The following is an 18729-nucleotide window of genomic DNA, read 5'->3' as shown; positions in this document are numbered from 1 at the left end:
AACTGAGCTAAGACTAAATATTCTATCTGTAGTGTTTGAGCTGCTTTGATCAATCATGCTGCCTACAACACTTGATACTGCGGGTGTCAAATTATAGTCAAGCTGTCAAATTATGTCGTCAAATTATGGGCATGCATATGTGAGCAAAGCCTGAGGACAAAGGTTCAACAACTCCCTAAATCACTCTCCACCTCTATCTCTATTCTCACTGAAGGATCTACAGGTGATTTTCTTCACTTGATGAGAAAGATTAACTATTTGCTTCCAAGTGTGTATTACAAAGAAAGAATGAAAAATTAAAGGGAGAGGTGCCACCCCCCCCAAAAAAATATATAATTCTCAATAATTCGGTATCTTCGTGACAAGGGATAGATGGATCTGCCTCTCTCCAGGCCACAGCCATTTTGCTGGCATTCATTCACAAATCCATTCTGCCCCGTTTTTCTTAGTTAATCTTATATTCACAAATTTCAATGAGTGGATATGCAAAGTCATATTTATATATGTATTTTATTTCAATGTATGCATTTCTCAATGTATGCACCTTAGCGCTTTAAAAAAAGGCTTTTCAAGCTGAGAACTACACCACAGAATTCAGAGATGTGAGGAACCTGATTACATTCTGAGCCCCACATTAGTCTGGGGGTTGTGGATCAGGGTCTGCTTGCCTCAAAATTCACAAAAGTCCCTCAAGTGTCCCTATTTACAACACTACAGTTACCTCTGAAGAATCGCTACTCATCCCCATCAAAAAAGACAAGGAACACATACCTAGCTTCACTTCAGCATTTTCTGTCAGAAGCACATTCTGCCCTTTAATGTCTCGGTGGATAACATGATGAGCATGTAAGTGTGCTAATCCCTGGAAGATAAAAAACAAACAAACAACCACACTGAGCTATCTTGCCCCTTCCTGCTTCTATTCAAACTAGACAACATAGCTCATATCTTGGGTGAGGAAATGACCTCTCCCACTGCCTCATTCATTCATCATCTAAAGATAATCATCTGGGGTGGATAGTGGGTGGGAGATCCTTGTAATAAAGAACACATTGCAATGCAGTTGATTGTATGGTGACTTGCCCAATAGTGTTGACATTGTGTGCTGTCTAGATAGGCTAAGAAGAGTCCTGTTCTTACAGTGTCCAGTGCCAGATGCTCTGATGGGAAGCCCACAATCCTCAGCAAGAGGACCAATAACTCAGGGAGATGACAGCACCCATGGCACATGCTGACACCAATTACGTTGAAAAACACTGATTCTAGAAGCAAAATTTAGGTTGCTAGGTAAGATGTTGCAGTTCTCTGAGGTTCAATTTTAAGAATCTCCATGCATGGGGCCAGCTGCTCTTCTAACATACTGTCTGGCTTCTGCCTCCCCTCCTCACAGGCTGCCATTCCATTGCCACAGAGCAAGCTCACTGGGCTACATGGAATCCCCGCTTTCTTCTCTCTTCCCTACTTCTGAAAACACCAGAATTCCCCCGGAAGTGTTGCTGATAACTTCCTCATTTTCCAGTAGCTCCATAGGCGAAGTCATCATAGCACGAACTCTTGAGTTCACACTTAGTACGTATGATGGTGTCTGATGCTGCATGCCATCCCAAGTCTGACTCAAACAAAAAATAATGTTTGCTTCTGTATTTCATGGAGGTGACTCCTACCCTGAGAACTTCTCTGCATATATACGCAATCCAGTCTTCTTTGAAACAGTTTCCTTTTGTCTTCTTCACCAAATCTGTCACAGAACCAGCTCCACAATATTCCATCACCAGCTGGGGAAGAGCAAAAGCAGAGTTATTTATTGCTGAAAAGAAGAAATTTAAGTAACAAATACATTATTATTATTATTATTATTATTATTATTATTATTATTATTATTTACCTGGCTGCAGTTAGAAGCAACATTTTATTTATTTATTTTAAAAGAAACTTTACTTTAAAGCAGTTTGCTTAAGGTTTGACCAATGTCAATTGGTTTACCTGCCGTAGCTTCAATATTGTATGCTGTTGGGTTTTGGGGTTTTATCCTGTTTTTACTGTTTTCTCATATGATGCCCAGAGAGCAATAGCTACTGTGTGTCTAATACATTTAGAAAATGAACAATCACTGCCCCGGGAGACAAACTGTGGTTTGGGCATGCCATCTGAACTGAGTGCATGTTAGCTTCCTGTGCATGTATGGCTGAATAATTACCAGTACTGTGCTCCTAGCACTTGCCAAGGGAATCTAATGGCTGGCAAAAGGGTGCAGACCACTATGTTGTTATTCCATGCCATCTCAAATAATGAATGGGCTGGATCTGCTTTAGAAAGTGAGTGTTCAAGGATGGGAGAAGAGCATCTTGAAGCTCCTGTTAATACTAGAATTTGATCAGTTCTTAATTTTGGGGTGTCATCCACTTGGTCTTTAGGTACCACTTTTGCCACAGGTACCAATCAAGCACACAAAACAAACCCTGAAAGCTAATTGGCAATCACATTTACCACGCTTATTTGTCAGCAGCATTTTTTTTTACCATGCCTTTTAGCCACAAGAGCTCCCAGAGTGACTTGTCTAATATCAGTTAAAAGAAACACACACAAGCCAGTTCCTGCTTGCAATCTAAAAGACACAACACATAAAGAAGAAAGGATGAGGAGGGAAGAGGAAAACACACATATTCAGACCCCAGTTTGTAAAAGCTACCTAGCAGCCAAGGGCGTACCCACCACGGGGCAAGTTAGGGCAGCTGCCCTACTCTAGAAGCCAGCTGCCCCCCCCCAGGCAAGGCCAAGCACGGCGGAGAACCAGGGAGCGCGGTGCGGTGGGCGGGAACGCTGAACTCGCGCTCCGCTGGGCTCCGCCTCCGCCCACCAGCCCTGCTTCTAGGGAGGGGCACAGCCCGGCGGAGCGCGAGTTCGCCGTTCCCGCCCGCCGCGCTGCGCCCTCCCTCCAGCTCCCCGTCGCGCCCTCAGGCAAGGCCAAGCGCGGCGGGGAACCAGAGAGCGCGGCGTGGCGGGCGGGAACGCCAAACTCGCACTCCGCTGGGCTGGGCTGGGCTCTGTCTCCGCCCACCAGCCCTGCTTCTAGGGAGGGGCACAGCCCAGCGGAGCGCGAGTTCGCCGTTCCCGCCCGTCACGCCGCGCTCTCCCTCCAGCTCCCTGTCACGCCCTCAGGCAAAGCCATGCACGGCGGGGAACCAGGGAGCGCGGCAGGGGGGCCTTCCTGCCCTGGCAAACTCCTGCCTTGCTGCCCCCTTTCCTGGCGCAGCGGTGGCTGCACTATTGCCGGCGCCTCCCCAGCTTTCCTCTCTGTGACAAAGGCACCCGCCTTTGGCCAGGGTCTTTTCGATTGGGCCATCGCGAGGCAGTGGGAGGAGCTTGGCTCCGTCATCTGCCCGCATGCAAAACCGTGCAGGGGTCGGCAGTTGCTGAGAACAGGGTCGCAAGGAGAGAGGGGCGTCTGCGCGGTTCCAGATCTCTCTTTCTCTCTCTCTCTCAATCTCCCAGCTGGAGGGAGGTCGCGCCATGGTGCGCTCTGTCAGGCTGTGCTCCGCCTCTGCCCATCAGCCCGGCGCCTCTGACTGCACTTTCCCCGCCCACTTTGTGGCCCCTCCCCTTCCGTGCCTTGGCCCCTCCCCTTGCCCCCCCAGTTTTGATCCTGGGTACGCCCATGCTAGCAGCTCTTATAAAGACAATCTGGAACGGAAAATGTTCAGAGAGAAGAGGAGGGACCAAATGAAGCTGGTCTCTCAGCCAAGCTGATGGTGGGGTCTTGCTTTCCATCTGCCTGAAGAAATGGCTGTTGCTAGATGACAGCTGAGGACGGAAAGAGCCAGATGGAGCTGGCGTCTTGGGAGAGCCATTGAAATTGCCTTGACTCTCTCTCTACTACAGCCTGATGGAATGGCTGCTGGTCAACGATATTAAAAACAAACATACTCATGCAGACACACACTGCATTAAGTTGCTAATGTTCCCGTTGTTTCCATCTTGCCCGTAATAACCTTTTAAAATATGTATATATAACTAAAGCACCTTCTAATGCCACAGTCAACATTTGCATCTATTAGATTCCTTTGCTCTGGTCACAACTGCTAATTTCATGGACAACTGTGCAAAACGGCAATTACAGTGGCCATCAGTCGACTTCCAGATGGTCAATAACCATGACTGATCTCCCTATGCAGCCACAAAGTTACAGGCATGGAGAAGACCTGAAGGCCAATGAGTCCCATGTTTTGCACTAATGTATGATCCTCCCTAACAAAATATTAGCCCATGTCTCCCAGATACTAATCTGTAGGCAGGATAAGCCAAAAACCTTCCTGATCTGTGCACTGGTGTCCCCTGTGAATAGAGGGGAAAGAGAAGTGCTTGCCTTCTCAGGACAAGCATGGTTCATCCACTCCTCATTCTCCTTTACTTCCTTCTGACCTAGATTAGTTATAAGCAGTAGCAGAAAACAAGGGGTGCCTCTGCTCACCTGTGGCTGCTGCTTGGCCACATTGCTGCTGCTTGCTGGGAGCTGGGAAGGAAAGGTGAGCCAATGGGGAGGTTGGTGCAGTGCAAGCCAGTGTGGTGTAATGGTTAGAGTGCTGGACTAGGACCTGGGAGAGCAGGGTTCAAACCTGTACTCAAACCATGAAGCTCGCTGGGTGACCTTGGGCCAGTCTCCATCTCTGAGCCTAACCTACCTCACAGGGTTGTTAGGGTGAAATGGGGGGGGGAGCCATGCACAACACCTTGAGTTCCTTTGAAGATAAAGGTGATATATAAATGCAATAAATAGAAATAATAAAAAATAATAGGATAACAATCTCCACTTAGAAGGCTTGTTGAAAGAGGAAAGTCTTTAATAGGTGCCAAAAATAATAGAAATGGTTCCTGTATGATATGTAATGAGAGTTTCAAATGGTAGGTGCCACCACGCTAAAGGCCTGATTCTCATTTCACGTGGAACAGACTTCCTGATAAGATGATATTTGCAGAGTGCAATGAGCAGCTGGGTATGTAAAGGAATTTTCGGAAATTCTTCTACACCCTATTCTACTAACTGGTCCCAGTAGTGGAAGTTTCTACCAATGCAATGGAAAAGGGGAAGGGAATTGTTCTGAAATGCTTGCCCTGGCAGAATGTTGGAGAAAGTGTGACACTGAATTCCTCCCCTAGTTCAGGAAGCAAGGAATGAAGAGGGGAGAGAGAGAAAAAGAGAAGATATAAAGGAGCTTAATGGGGGGAAGCCGCTATTCCCTAAATGGGCACTGAGAGTAACTGATTAAACAGGGACCTTTAAAGATGCACAATGAGTTAACTGGATACCTACCCACAGCTGGTCATCCTGACCCACAGGACTTTTCTTTACAAATGCTCCATAATACGTTGCAATGTTCCTGTGATGGGAATATTTCTTCAACATGTTTATTTCCAGTTTGATTTCCTCTTCTTCATCCTAGGGCAAAAAGAAGGGTGGGGAGATTACGGGGGCATCAATATACAGAGAGAGTTCTCAGAAGCCTGACCTGAGCCCAGTGCTCAAGGCAGTGTTTGTGGAACTCACTGCCACAAGGTTGGAGAGCTTTAAAATGAGAATGGACAAGTGCTTGGCAAACAGGTCCACCAACTGCTAAGTTGCACATGATGTTAAATGCATTACTTCCATATGTCATGATGCTGATGGAAATTGCTCCCCAATGCAATGAGGATCAAAGCACCCAGAATTTGCTTAGGTACTATCTGGCCTGTAAACAACAGCAGGACCAGTCCATGGCATTTTGCTGTCTGAGGGAGAGCACCAAATGGTAACTTATACCTCACACATCATGGTGGTGCGTATTGCCCAAGGCTAGCCAAGTTACTCTGTAACCTTGAAGCAGAAAATCCTACAAGCACCCCTCCCCCACCTCCCTGGCAGTAAAAAATACTAGGCTCTTTCCAATGCTGGTCCTTTTCAAATTACACCCATTAATGGATATGCCTCACTTAGGTACATTAATCTGAACTGTATGCTCTCTGCTCTGTCAGAATCAGTTTCCTGAGGCCACTGCCTCATTTTGCTACAGCAGAGCTGGCTTTGAACAAACTGTTGTTCAAAGCAGCTCTGACATGCGAAGGAGATGTTGCTTGCTTGATGTGCTACTTCTTGGGTTGATGTTCACATTTAGAAAACCAATCTGAAACCCACCCAGACCTAAGGTGCAAAGCACACGCCTTTAACCTCAAAAGAAAGACATTCACATTATGGCCAACTTCATTTCCGATGACCTCCTCTATAAGTATTATTATTAGTATATATTTATTTATTCATTTATTCATTCCCCTGACAGGGACACAAGATGTCTTACAGATAAAGTAAGACACCTAAAAGCAGACCAAAAAAACCCCCAAATCATCAAAAAGCAATTAAACATATCTATCTATCTATCTATCTATCTATCTATCACATGACAACATTAACTGGCAACATTAACTTCACCATGTGGAAATCCCTTGCAGACAATCACAGTGCCTGGAGACAGATAGTCAAGTTATGTATCCACAGCAGTGACCAGAGGAGGAATGACCACTGGGAGGAGCACAGAGAGAAGAAATGCCATGCATGGTGCATCTGCAGCAGCACAACCAGACACCTTCATCTACCCCAGCTGCAACAAAACATGCCTCATCCATATTGGTCTCAAAAACTACAGCAGGTGCTGTAACTCTCCAAAGGTTTGACTTTACCCCTGAAGGTGCATTCTTCCATTGTGTGCTGAACCAAAGGTGAACTGTTCTGGAAGCTCTGGAACCGCCATCTTGGTAGTCAAGATAACCCCACAATTAATTGGTAGCAGTTGTAGCAATGAGCTCATACACGTTTATATTTGCTTGCTTTCATACAGGCTAATTGGATTGCTTTGAAGTTATCCTTATCTGGGGGCTTGGGGTGCAGGGCTCTGAGCCCAGAACAGGGAACAATCTGCAAGATTTGGGTATTTGCCACTTATGCCCTCATCTGGTCAGGTGCTGCTTTTGTTTTTTAAAGAACTTATAAATGTTTGCTTGGGTGTGGACAAGCTATCTCCTTACTGCAGCATCCTTCTGTAAACCTGGCAGGGTGGTTTGCTGTAAGTCTACTCTACACCTTTCTTAAATAAACTGGCATTTTTGAGATCCTTTTTTGGTATCCCTAAGTCTCCCGTTTTTAGCAGGAAACCCCGTATTTAAATCCGTTTCCCGCTGGCAGCCCAGATGGTAAAATATCCCTTAAATCTCCCGGATTTTAAAGGAAGCAGCTCCTCTCCCTGAACCTTCCCCTCCCCTCCCTATTCCCCAGAAGCAGCCACTTGAAAAGGCACCATCTTCCCCGGCCAAGCCGCGACCTCCCCCTCTCCCCTCACCCCCCAAAAGCAGCCTCCTCCTTTGCCCTGCCTCGGCCTACGTTTCTGCATCTACTGCAGGGACGTCCAACAGGTCGATCAGGATCGACTAGATGCCTTTTCCTTTGCTTTTGCCTAAGAGGCAAGAGCACCTGGCCCCGCCCACTCTCCCCTCCCTGCATTTTCTCCTGATCTCTGGAACAGAAGACGGAGTTTTTGCTGTGAGGCAGATTGCCTTCACAGCGATCTTTTGGTGAGCGACTAATCCCTTCCCCCTTAAATTTTCCCAGAACACCCCCCAAACGGAACTAACTTTCCTCCCTGAACCCCAATAAAACAGGGCTTAAAATGGGGGAGTCCCTCTCTCTAAAAAAGCTAAACAGCTTTGACCCGAACCCCTAAAAACGGGGCTCTCCTCCCCTCAAAAAACAGGGGGGAGATTTTTAAAATCACTGCCAGATTTTAATTCTGAAAGTAGATAAGCAGTGCTTATCTTGCATCTCTTCTTCCTCCCTGTGCAGTGCTGTATATTGTGTGCAGAAAAGGAGGAATCTGGAGGGTGTGTGTGTGTGTTGGGGTGATTTGCACATCCACCCTTTTGTATGTGCCATCATGTTCTTAGGGTGTGTTATGTGTGGTTGCTTTTGCCTACCATTTAGACAGCTGCCCATTTTAAGCCTCTGCATTGGCAAAATTCTGTTGCTGAATAATAGTAATAATAATTAAGCAGGCGTTTTAACTCTCTCAAAGACGTATTGTATTTTTTTTAAAATCATGGGGGGGGGATCATGGTTAGAGGTGCTATAGGGAAGAGTGATAAGCTTATTGATATGCATAAACTGCTACTTTCCAAACCGTAATCGATAAGTGTTTAAATCACGGTTATTCCCCCAAAAGAAGCATTGTTAGAAATGTACTTTGTGTACAGCCCAGAGACTTTAAAATAGAAAACTGGGAACCCGAAGCCTTGAGCTATTTTGTTGGCTTGGGGGGGGGGGGAGTCCTGGCTCTATTAAAACCTGTGGCAAAATTCCCATTTGACCCCCTGGGGGGCAGAATTTCATCTGTTTCAGTTTGGCCTTGGGAGAAAAAGCAGAGTAGAATCTTCCTTTTCCTTGTGGTGAGAGAGGGGTCAGCAACCTTTTTCAGCAGGGGGCCGGTCCAAAGCAAAGCAAAGATGTTTATTCGGCTTTATGCCCATCATAAAAAACCGGCCTGAAAACATGGTCTGAGGTCCACCGTCCCTCAGACCATGTGGTGGGCCGGACTATATTTTGGAGGAAAAAAATGAACAAATTCCTATGCCCCACAAATAACCCAGAGATGCATTTTTAATAAAAGCACACATTCTACTCATGTAAAAACACCAGGCAGGCCCCACAAATAACTCAGAGATGCATTTTAAATAAAAGCACACATTCTACTCATGTAAAAAGTGGGGAGGGTGAAAAAAGATTGGATGCAGGTGGGATGAAATGGTCCAGACCTTTGGAGTCAATGCTATATTAAGTTGTGTGGAGGGAATATTAAAGCTGCCATCTGATACGCATTTATTTGGGGGGAAGCCCATGCAAATGCAGTGGGATTTACTTCTGAGTAAACATGGTTAGGTTCAGATTGCAGCTTGCCTGTTTCTGGCTTGCCTCAAGGCAGGGTGATCAATAGATTTGAGGGTCCTGATTAAACCAAGAAATAATATGTGTCAGTTACACATTGGTTGCCCAGCAAAATGAACAAATACAGCATAGCACAGTTAATAACAGGCCAGCACCTTGAGTGCCAGACAAATTCCACTTAAGCAGTTCAACCTTAGGCTTGATGAGAAGAGGGTGTACTTTCTATAAAGGCTTTTGTGTACAGACATAGGCACGCACACACACACACACACACACACACACACATCCTAAATCCCTTTCGGAGTGGTTGACTAGTCATGGGCAGAGCCAGCACCGGAAGCCGCTTCTGCGCATGTCCAGACATGCACAGAGACGACTTCCGGTGCTGCGCCTCTGGGATCCCTTATTTTTTAACGGGAGACTTGGCAGCTATGCCCTGCACCCAGCCACTCCCATGATCCTTCCTTTGGGCCTGCGGTTCAGAACACATTGTCTCCTGAGGCAGACAGATTCCAACTAAGAATATACTGTTAAAAAAACATAATCACCACAAAAACAGCACTGCACCAGACCCCTATTTTTCTCCATTGAAAATAGGGACTTCCCATTCCATAATGATAATTTTTCTATTTATACACCACACATCTTACTGGGTTGCCCCAGCCATTCTGGGCAGCTTCCAACATACATAAAAAACATAATAAAACATTAAACAATTTTTTTTAAAAAAAACTTCTCTATAGAGGATTGTCTTCAGACAGTTCAGAGGTCAGATAACTTCATACCCTCCAATATTTCTCCAATGAAAATAGGGACGTCTTAAGGAAAAGTGGGACATTCTGGGATCAAATCAGAAACCGGGATGGTTTCTCTAAATCGGGGACGTCCCTGGAAAACAGGGACACTTGGAGGGTCTGAAAGCAGTCAGTTCTTAAAACCATGTTGGAACAAGAACGTCTTAATCTGACAGCAGGACAACAATGAGGGAGCCAGTCTAGCTTCTCTAGGGAGGGAGTTCCAAAGTCTGAGAGCAGCCACCGAGAAGGCCCTCTCCACAGCGTGGCTGTGTGTGGCGGAACTGAGGAGGGCCTCCCCTGAAGGTATCAGAACCTGGGCAGGTGTATATGAGGGAATACAGTCTTTCAGACAGCTTGGACTTTCAGACAGCTTGGAATTAAGTCGTATAGGGCTTTATAGGTCATAAACGGTTACGGCACTTTGAATTGTGCTCGGAAACAGACAGGTAGCCAGCCAGTAGAGCTGTTGTAACAAGGCAGCTGCATGCTCCCAAAGCTGAAGTTTTCAAGCACTTTTCAAATGTATTACAAAGCATTACAAATATTTCCCCAATTTTTCGAGAAGTAAAAGTTGTGCTTTGCATCCACCACAAACTCACTAGGTGGGCTGGATTTAGATTTGCAAGAAGGCTACCCAACAACCACCTGGAGCACAAGGCTCAGAGGGGTACCTGTCACAGGATATCAGCTCAACTTTCTGCAAAATAGTACAAAGCAGCTGGTCTTTACTTGCAAACCTGGCACCAATTCACTGCGAAGCCATTGCTGTGCTAACGTTCTTGTAAAGAAAGGGGAGGGCGTGAAAATCTACCACAGATTCAACAAACAATGTGGCTGATCCTACTTAAACTCATGCTTGCACATTTATATGGAAGGGATAAACTCAGTGTTGTGAAATGGACTACACTAGCAGCATTAAAATGCTCCCCCCCCCCAAAAGACACCCATATGAAGCTATTTGGAGGCAGACCATAGTTCCATCTTACTCAGTATTGTTTACACCAGGAGTCAGCAATCTTGGGTCTCCAGATACTGCTAGACTTCAACTCCTAACACCCCCATCCTCCATTGCCAGAGTGGTCAAGGGTGGTGGGATGTGTGGCCCAACAACATCTGATGACCCAAGATTGAGGAAGGATGTTCTACAACATGTGACAGTGACTTTTTCATCCCTACATGGAGTTGCTGGAAACTGAACCTGGAAAGCGTGTACTGAACAACTGAGCTACCGATATCTAAACGGTACCGTTATCTCAACAACTGCTACCGTTATCTAAAATGCAACCTCCAACTACACTTCAGGGCTACAGAGCCCCTCTTATTGGCACAATGCATACAATAAAAAGCAGACACATTCAATCTTTTCAGGCCCCAGACCCATTTATGGTCCAAATATGCCTTTGAGACCCATCTCTTAATCTTCTACCATATATCTGCATGGGGGGAGTGCTCCTGTTGCAACCCACCTTGAATCAGGCTACGATCCACTGGTGGGTCCCAGCCCATCAGTTGAATAGCAGCCTTGAAATCCACTGTGTGAAATGTGAAGTATTATGATTAGTTTGCAATACTTATCTGGCATTATGAATGGAGGAACACAAAGGAATAAGAGCCGATTGAACTAGAGTGTCTGGCAGCTGCCCTCATTATATCTGTTTCCCCTCAAAAAGAAGAATGCAACCGAGACTTTGATCTTGTCGGAAAAAGAGCCCTGCCCAGTTAATTCTGTCAGATAACAGGAAGTGCGGCTGCTGGGGAGATGCTTGCAAAAACCACACTGACTCTCATATCCAATGCAGCAGACTGAAAGTTCCCAGGCCCCTCCCAAAAGCTCGACACTGAAGCAGCTCTTCCTGACAGATGGGCAAATCATCCCAGGGTGATCACCACAGCATCCTGCTGCCTGAGCAGTTTACAATGAAGTGGCTCAAGATCAAAGCTTAAAAATGAAGGGGGACCCAGAGCCACTAAGCTGCCAGAGTCCTTCAAACGGAGCAAACTACACTTCGCAGCCACTTTAAAAGCGGAGGGTGCCTCCCCCCCCCAAAGCCTTTTCAATGGCAGCACCTCAGTGACAGAGCCTTGCACCCAGAAGATCCCAGGTGTTGATCTGGGCCTGCAATGTGCACCACACTCAGCAGTTATGGTATGTTTTGTGCACACAGAAGAACAGCCATGATGGATTGAAATGGATGGTGCCGTGCAATGTCTGTCTCCCCTGTACAAGTTGATCAGGCCCCAGTTTGCTTTTCTGCTGCTTTTGATAATGGCTCACAGAGACCTTGGCATTATGACTAGAAAAGCAGCCGTGTCACCTAATCAAGAGTGAGAGCATAACTTGTTTTGGAAAATCGATGTAAAAGGTCCCTGAGCAGGGAACCACTGATGCAGCAGGGGGTCCCAATTGGTCAGATTTCTCCCTCCCAGGTCAATTATGGTGATTCATAGTCCATGTTTTATTCCCTTTTGGGGGGGGGAGTTCAGTACAAAACCTTTGACAGCTACCACCAGTCAGAGAAGCCAACACTGGGTCAACCGTCTAGCTGGTAGTAGGGAGCCCAACGTAGCCATTCAGTTTTGTAGTCCTGCCACACCAATTTGCAAGATGGGCGGCAGCAAATAAAAACTGTTTCCCCCCCACCTCTTTCCTCTTTTAAACAACCGGTGGGGTGGGGAATCGAAACATGTATTTGCATCAACAACTTGTGGGTTGCCGGCCTGTCTACAGTGGCCTAGATTTCACAGAGCAAACGGCTGGTATATACAGGGGGCAGTGATGTTATGAAAACTCAGCAGGGGCTGCAGTGAACCGACAGGAAATCTTCTATTTGCTATCTCTGGAAACAGATAATCACCCAGAAATAAGTAGGAAGAGGCTCCATTGCTTCATTATTATAGACCAGAAAAAATATACACAACTAAGCATCATCTATTGCCATGCCCCAATTGCACAAGCATGATTGAAAACGAGACCAGCTCAGTTGCCTTTGGAAAAGGGATGTGTGGTGCAAAGAACTGTATTTATACAAGCAGGTCATTTTCTCCCATAAAGAAGCCATAATTTTAACACTCAGGGATGGGTCCCTTATAACGCCCCTCTTGTAACTTGTAGTATTAACCAGCAAACTCCTAACAACTCTCAGTACTCTGGGCAGTTAAAATGTAGGAAAATGGCTATGCTAGAGTTATGTGTGCATATAAATGCATCCATTTGTGAAAATGGCATACAGAGATGCATTATATTAGGAAAAGATTGCTTTGCAGAAATGTATAAAAATGAATATATTAGGAGAAATTTAAACTAAAATCTTAGGAATTTTCATGAAAACTTAAAAAGCAAGCAAGCCAGCCTGCCACCCAACCCACCCATAAGCTGATGTGGAAACTTGAAGAGCTTAATTTAAGGCTGGAAAACCAAGGCTGGAGACACCAAGAGAAACTGAAATTGTCAGATGTTGCCATCCCTAACTAATCTTCCGTTCCATTTCTTCTTCAAGCTAGAGTGTAAAAAAAGCTGGAAACTGCTTCTTTTCTATAGAACCGCCTCACCACTTCCAGCAAAGCCTGGTGATCTCTCTGCTCACCTCTGTCACATTCATAACCTTGATTGCTGCAAGCTGCCCAGTCTTCACATGGCGACCCTGGGAAGGCGATAAGAACACAATACAGGCAAATAAGCACACAATGCTGGCATAATTATGCAGATTAATGACCTGTGTAAGCCACTGAATCAAAGCACCAATTTTTCATCAGACACAATTTTAAAACTGCTCAGCTGAGCAAAAGTCATTTGTACAGCACCTGACAGTGAACATAAAAACTCCTAGGATGATAGTCCATGACGTGGCTAGCAGAAGCTGAAAGTGAGGATGTGAAACCCTCACCCTACATCTGCCTACGTTCTGTCCTTTGCATAAGCGTACCCGGGGGGCAGGCGGGGGCAACTGCCCCCCCCAGAAGCAAAAAATTAACGTATTTTACAGACCATAACCAGCACTTTTCCCCTCCAAAAACTGAAGTGGAAAAGGGCAAACGGGAGACGTGCTTTGCTTTAGCGAGAGCCGCTCAGTCTCCGCTTGCTGGGGGGGGGAACACAGCTGTAACAAAAACACATCAAATAAATAAAGCAAAGTGGCTACCAGTAGTTAAGCAGTTAAGACAATGGAGCAGATATCCCCTTTCAGGCAAGATTTGATAGCTCACCACTTCACCCTATTGTTCTTCAGTGGGAGTTGTTAATGAGCATTCAGGGATCGCATTAAGAGTTCTATTGGCAATTTAATGAGGGTGCAGAGGATTCAATTTGACTGAGGTGGCTCTGCAGGGCTAAAAGGAAGTGAATAAGAAAAGGGGGGCTGTAGCTTTGACAGACACAGTGATGTTTATAAAAAGCAGTGGTGTTCCAGTCTGCCCCTCCTCCTGCATCTGTATACAGTGGAACCTTGGTTTATGAAGACTTCGGTTTATGAATTTTTGGTTTACGACCCATCTGGAACGGATTAATTCACTTTCCATAACTTTCAATGGGAAAGTTCGCTTCAGTTTATGAATGCTTCAGTTTATGAACAGACTTCCGGAACCAATTACACCCATGCTTCGGGTTAAGTACACTTCAGGTTGAGTACTCCACGGACCCATCTGGAACAGATTAATCCACTTTCCATTACTTTCAATGGGAAAGTTCGCTTCAGTTTATGAACGCTTTAGTTTATGAACAGACTTCCGGAACCAATTGTGTTCATAAACCGAGGTACTGTGTAAATCAAGCAGAGAAAAAGCTGCTTACAAGGCTCCTGTACAGGCGTACCGGTATCTTCCTCTTGCTGCAGAGTTCCAGCATCACAGCATCACCCAGAGGCACCCACAAATATGAGTTATCCCTCTCTCTATTTCTTCCTTCCTTCCCTCCCTCTTCCATCCTTAATAAAATATGGGTGCGGCAGATAAGCCCCACATAGAAAGCCCATCAACATGGGGGAGGTGACTCTTTCAAATACGGTATTTACCAGTAATTGGGGGGGGGGCGAGGCACCTAGGCCTCTAGGAGTTGGCTGCTATGCCTAGGACAATTCAAGAAAGCAGAATGACGCATATGCTATGGTAATATATCAATAGAATCATAGAATTGTAGTCGGAAGGATCCACAAAGGTCATCTAGTCCAACCCCCTGCAATGCAGGGATTTCCCCCCAAGGTGGGGCTTGAACCCACAACATGGTTGAAATATTATGCTGATATGCAGCAACGCCTTGGAGCTGTCGTGACTGCGGCTGTGCCTTGCCTCGCCCTCGCCCGCCCTGCCACCCCCTCTCGCCTGCCCGACCCTCCCGTCCTCTCCAGCCAAGCAGGGTAGCCACCAATGCTGCCAGCCCCAGAAGCACAAGGTGGCCGCTGCCCCTGCTGCCGCGATATCATCGGGCCCGCTTGCCCTGTAGCCCCGCCCATGTCCCCACTTCGTGGCCCCTCCCCTCCCATGCCTTGGCCCCATCCCTGAACAACCATGGCTTCCCCCCCCCCCCAGTTTTGATCCTGGGTACGCCCCTGGTCCTTTGGGTAATATTGAAAGAAGATTAGACAGATTTCTGGAGATAAAGGCTGTCAATGGGTACCAGCCATGATGCCTGTGATCTCCCTACATAATTAGAGGCAGTTATGCTTCTGAATGACAGCTGCTGGAAACCACTGGAGGGGAGAGCTGCTGTTGCAATCAGGTCTTGCTTGTATGAGCTGGGTTCAAGGTTCTTGTATCCTGGACCCTGACAACTTGGGTCCAGGATACTTCAGGGATTGCCTGAAACCTTATATTTCAGCGCAATCATTGAGTTCATTTGTAGGAGCGCCATTGGTTGTTCCCCAAATTGGCAAGGCTCATTTGGCAACATTGAGAAATCAAGATTTTAGTGTCATTGGCCCAGCCCTGTGGAGCTCCCTGCCAATAGAGATTCAGTGGGCACCTTCTGTGCCAACTTTTAAAAGGTTTCTATTCCTCCAGGACTATGCAGCTAGTTAAGAATGCATCCCCCACAATGGATCTATTGATGTTTGTTTTTTTTTATTTCCTTTTAACTAGTTTTTAACCTTTTATGATTTCATTGTCTGGTTTCATGCTTTTATATTGTTGTAAACTGCTGTGATATATTTTTCATGATAGATCAGTATATGAATATATTTATAAATAAATAAAAATACAGCCTTCCGTGCCCACCCCACCCCTCTTGCTCCCACAATAATGGTCTCTTCAAAGCAGTATTTCTGAAACCGCCTCTAAGGCAGGGTAGCAGACAATGCTCGGATTGGCAGATTGTTCAGATAAGTAAGGAGTCTGAAAAACCAGTATACACCAAATTCTAAGAACTCAGGAAACTGTCTGATACCAGGTCAGTCTACTTTGTCCATCTAGCACAGTGTTGTCTATTCTGACAGGCAACAGCTGTCCAGGGCAGTAGAGTCTTTGGCTGTTGGGAGCTGCAGTACAACACTATCATCCCCTGTGATGGCAAAGATGGAATATCAGGTCCAAGAAAATACTGCATCCCACATGCAGACAGGCCACGCAGAACAAGCTTCCACTGACAGCGAGACTGAACGTTTCCTAGGATTCCAACACCACCAAAGCTTCTGCCTGATTTTGGGTGCTAACGCCCTTCCACCAGCAACCCCCCATGCCCCATTCCTCATTGTAATGCTTTGGAGAGGCTTCCTGGGGGTTGCAGAGAGAAAGAGGAGATGGGAAACATTATTTCTATGAATCTCCTCACACGCATATACTTATCAATGTGGCTGTCTGTAGCAGAGCCAATGGCTAAGTGAGGCGACTGCCTCAGGCAGCAGATGCTGGGGGGGGTGCATGGGAGTAGACCCCTTGCTGTTTTTTAAGTTCCCATGACCTGTCCTGGCCACCCTAAACCAGACTGCTACTTCAGGTGCAGGGGAAGATGCTTCTTCTTCTTCTTTGGCGATCACTCGTAGCTGAGTAAGATTGTCTTCCATGAACATGGTTTTAACAATGGGTCTGTAAGTGACTGTGGAGGCCAATTCTGGATCCACACATCCTTCCACAGTGGGGACATTGGTTTCCAGATGGGAGTTGATCACGGTGTGGATTTGCCTTCACCAGTGCTGTGTAAGGACACATAAACACCATAGATTTAAAGCACTAAGGTACCACTAAGTAGTTAGATGCCTCTCAGCACTACAATTCACAGCTCTCCTAGCAAACTACAGTCACCATGGTTTTGTTTTGTTTTTTGAGTGGGGTGGAAGGCCATGACTTTTAAAGTGGTATAACGGTGTGCATGTGACCTGAGATTCCACTGCCATCCTGTATGTATGACTTCTGTATGTAGAATGGAAAGTGGATAGCACCATACTTTTGCCCCAAGCAGCAAACTGCAGTTTTGTAGGGTTGGTTGCTGTCTGAGACAGAGGAGGTCTGCTCTTATTTTGTACCCAGCTAATGCCACTCACTCCTACATTGCTTCCTACTACAGCTCCTGCTCCTTTATGGAAAGCCATTGTTTGCAAATGTTTCCAGGCATTGAAAACTTCACAGTATAGTACGAAGCCCTTCCAGACAGGCTGGCACCCTCATTTAAAGCCCAAACTTTCCCTGGCTACTTTCCCTGGAACTTGAAATAGTTAATATTCTTTTTCTTTGAACACACACACACACACACACACACACCTGGCTTCCATTGCAATAAATGGCCCATTTCTCAAGGATCACACCATTTTAAACCCAGAGCAAATTATTCACATCGCCCATTGTGACAGCTGGGCTGGGGGGGGGGGGAATCCATCACTCCATGGCAGTTAATTAGCAATGATCTTTCACCATAAAGTACCCAGATGATTCCTTGATGGGTTTATGCACTTCTGATGAAGGACTGTCCCTTTTGTTTTAATCACCTCCTAAGAGAGCCTGGGAAGGAGGGAGAAGGAGAAAGAGAAAGAGATATGCTGGTATTATAAACTCCCAATGGCAGGCTCCTGTTGTTTGTGTGTTCGTTGTTTTCTTGATTCAGCATATTCAAATCAGAACGGAGAGATTGTGTTTATACCATCACTTCATGGATGCAAAACACAGGTAAAGTTTGTAATTCTAACAGGTGGTTTCAGTTAGGGAAAGGGCCTCAGCTCAGTGATGTTCTGCCAGGGTTCAATCCCTGGCAGATCCAAGTAGGACTGGGGAAAACTCCACATCTGGCGTCCTGGAAAGCTGCTGCTAGCCAGTGTGGACAATACCCAGTGTTCAAAATTATCATTGTTCAGGGCGCATTTTGCGACAGGGAATTTCATTCGCACGAGCAGTTTCTGAGCTCTGGGAACAGTACCGCGCCTAAGATTTCAGATTAAAACTGCAGAGTGGAAGGAAAGAAGGAGCTATTTCTGCCTCCCCACTTCCAGCTATTCTCTGAAGACTGGAGAAGAGACCATCTTATGAATATTAGGGGGGTGGGCAGGGGAAAGATTAGACCATGTGAAAAATGAACAGCTCCAGTTCATTCATTTTCAGCTTTGTATTCATGTTATAAAAAAAGTGTGCTTAGACATTCCACTGTTGGGCCGATAAGCTACGTTTAAGATGCCATTTAGCTCCTAGCTTTCATATCTCAGTTTCTAACACTAGCAATACTGAGCTAGATGCACCGACCAGTGGTCTGACAATTATAAGGCTGCTTCCTATATTCATAATCTAAAAGGACCCCTGGATGGTTAAATCCAGTCAAAGGCGATCATAGGGTGCGGTGCTCATCTCGCTTCAGGCCGAGACAGCTGGCTGGCGTTTGTCCACAGACAGCTTTCCTGGTCATGTGGCCAGCAGGACTAAATCACTTCTGGCACAACAGAACACTGTGACGGAAACCGGAGCACACAGAAATGCCGTTTACCTCCCCGCCACAGCGGTACCCATTTATCTACTTGCACTTTGACGTGCTTTTGAACTGCTAGGTTGGCAGGAGCTGGGACAGAGCAA

The 18729-nt window shown here is 46.0% G+C and overlaps 1 protein-coding gene across 1 annotated transcript in view; it reads right to left on the bottom strand.

The window, feature by feature from the left end:
- Nucleotides 1-18729, bottom strand: part of NRK (Nik related kinase) — a 117816-nt gene that overhangs the window by 80817 nt on the left and 18270 nt on the right. Inside the window, exons 3-6 of the mRNA XM_035113283.2 lie at nucleotides 13338-13394; nucleotides 5309-5434; nucleotides 1665-1775; nucleotides 772-862 (exon numbers count right to left, since the gene is read on the bottom strand). Coding sequence (XP_034969174.1) covers nucleotides 772-862; nucleotides 1665-1775; nucleotides 5309-5434; nucleotides 13338-13394 — 385 coding nt within the window. The remainder of the gene's footprint in view (nucleotides 1-771; nucleotides 863-1664; nucleotides 1776-5308; nucleotides 5435-13337; nucleotides 13395-18729) is intronic.

The sequence above is a fragment of the Zootoca vivipara genome, chromosome Z, assembly GCF_963506605.1.
Source record: "Zootoca vivipara chromosome Z, rZooViv1.1, whole genome shotgun sequence".
In the NCBI taxonomy this organism is placed as follows: Eukaryota; Metazoa; Chordata; class Lepidosauria; order Squamata; family Lacertidae; genus Zootoca; species Zootoca vivipara.
Note: the sequence above shows the minus strand (reverse complement) of the source record. Positions and strands in the feature narration are given on the sequence as shown.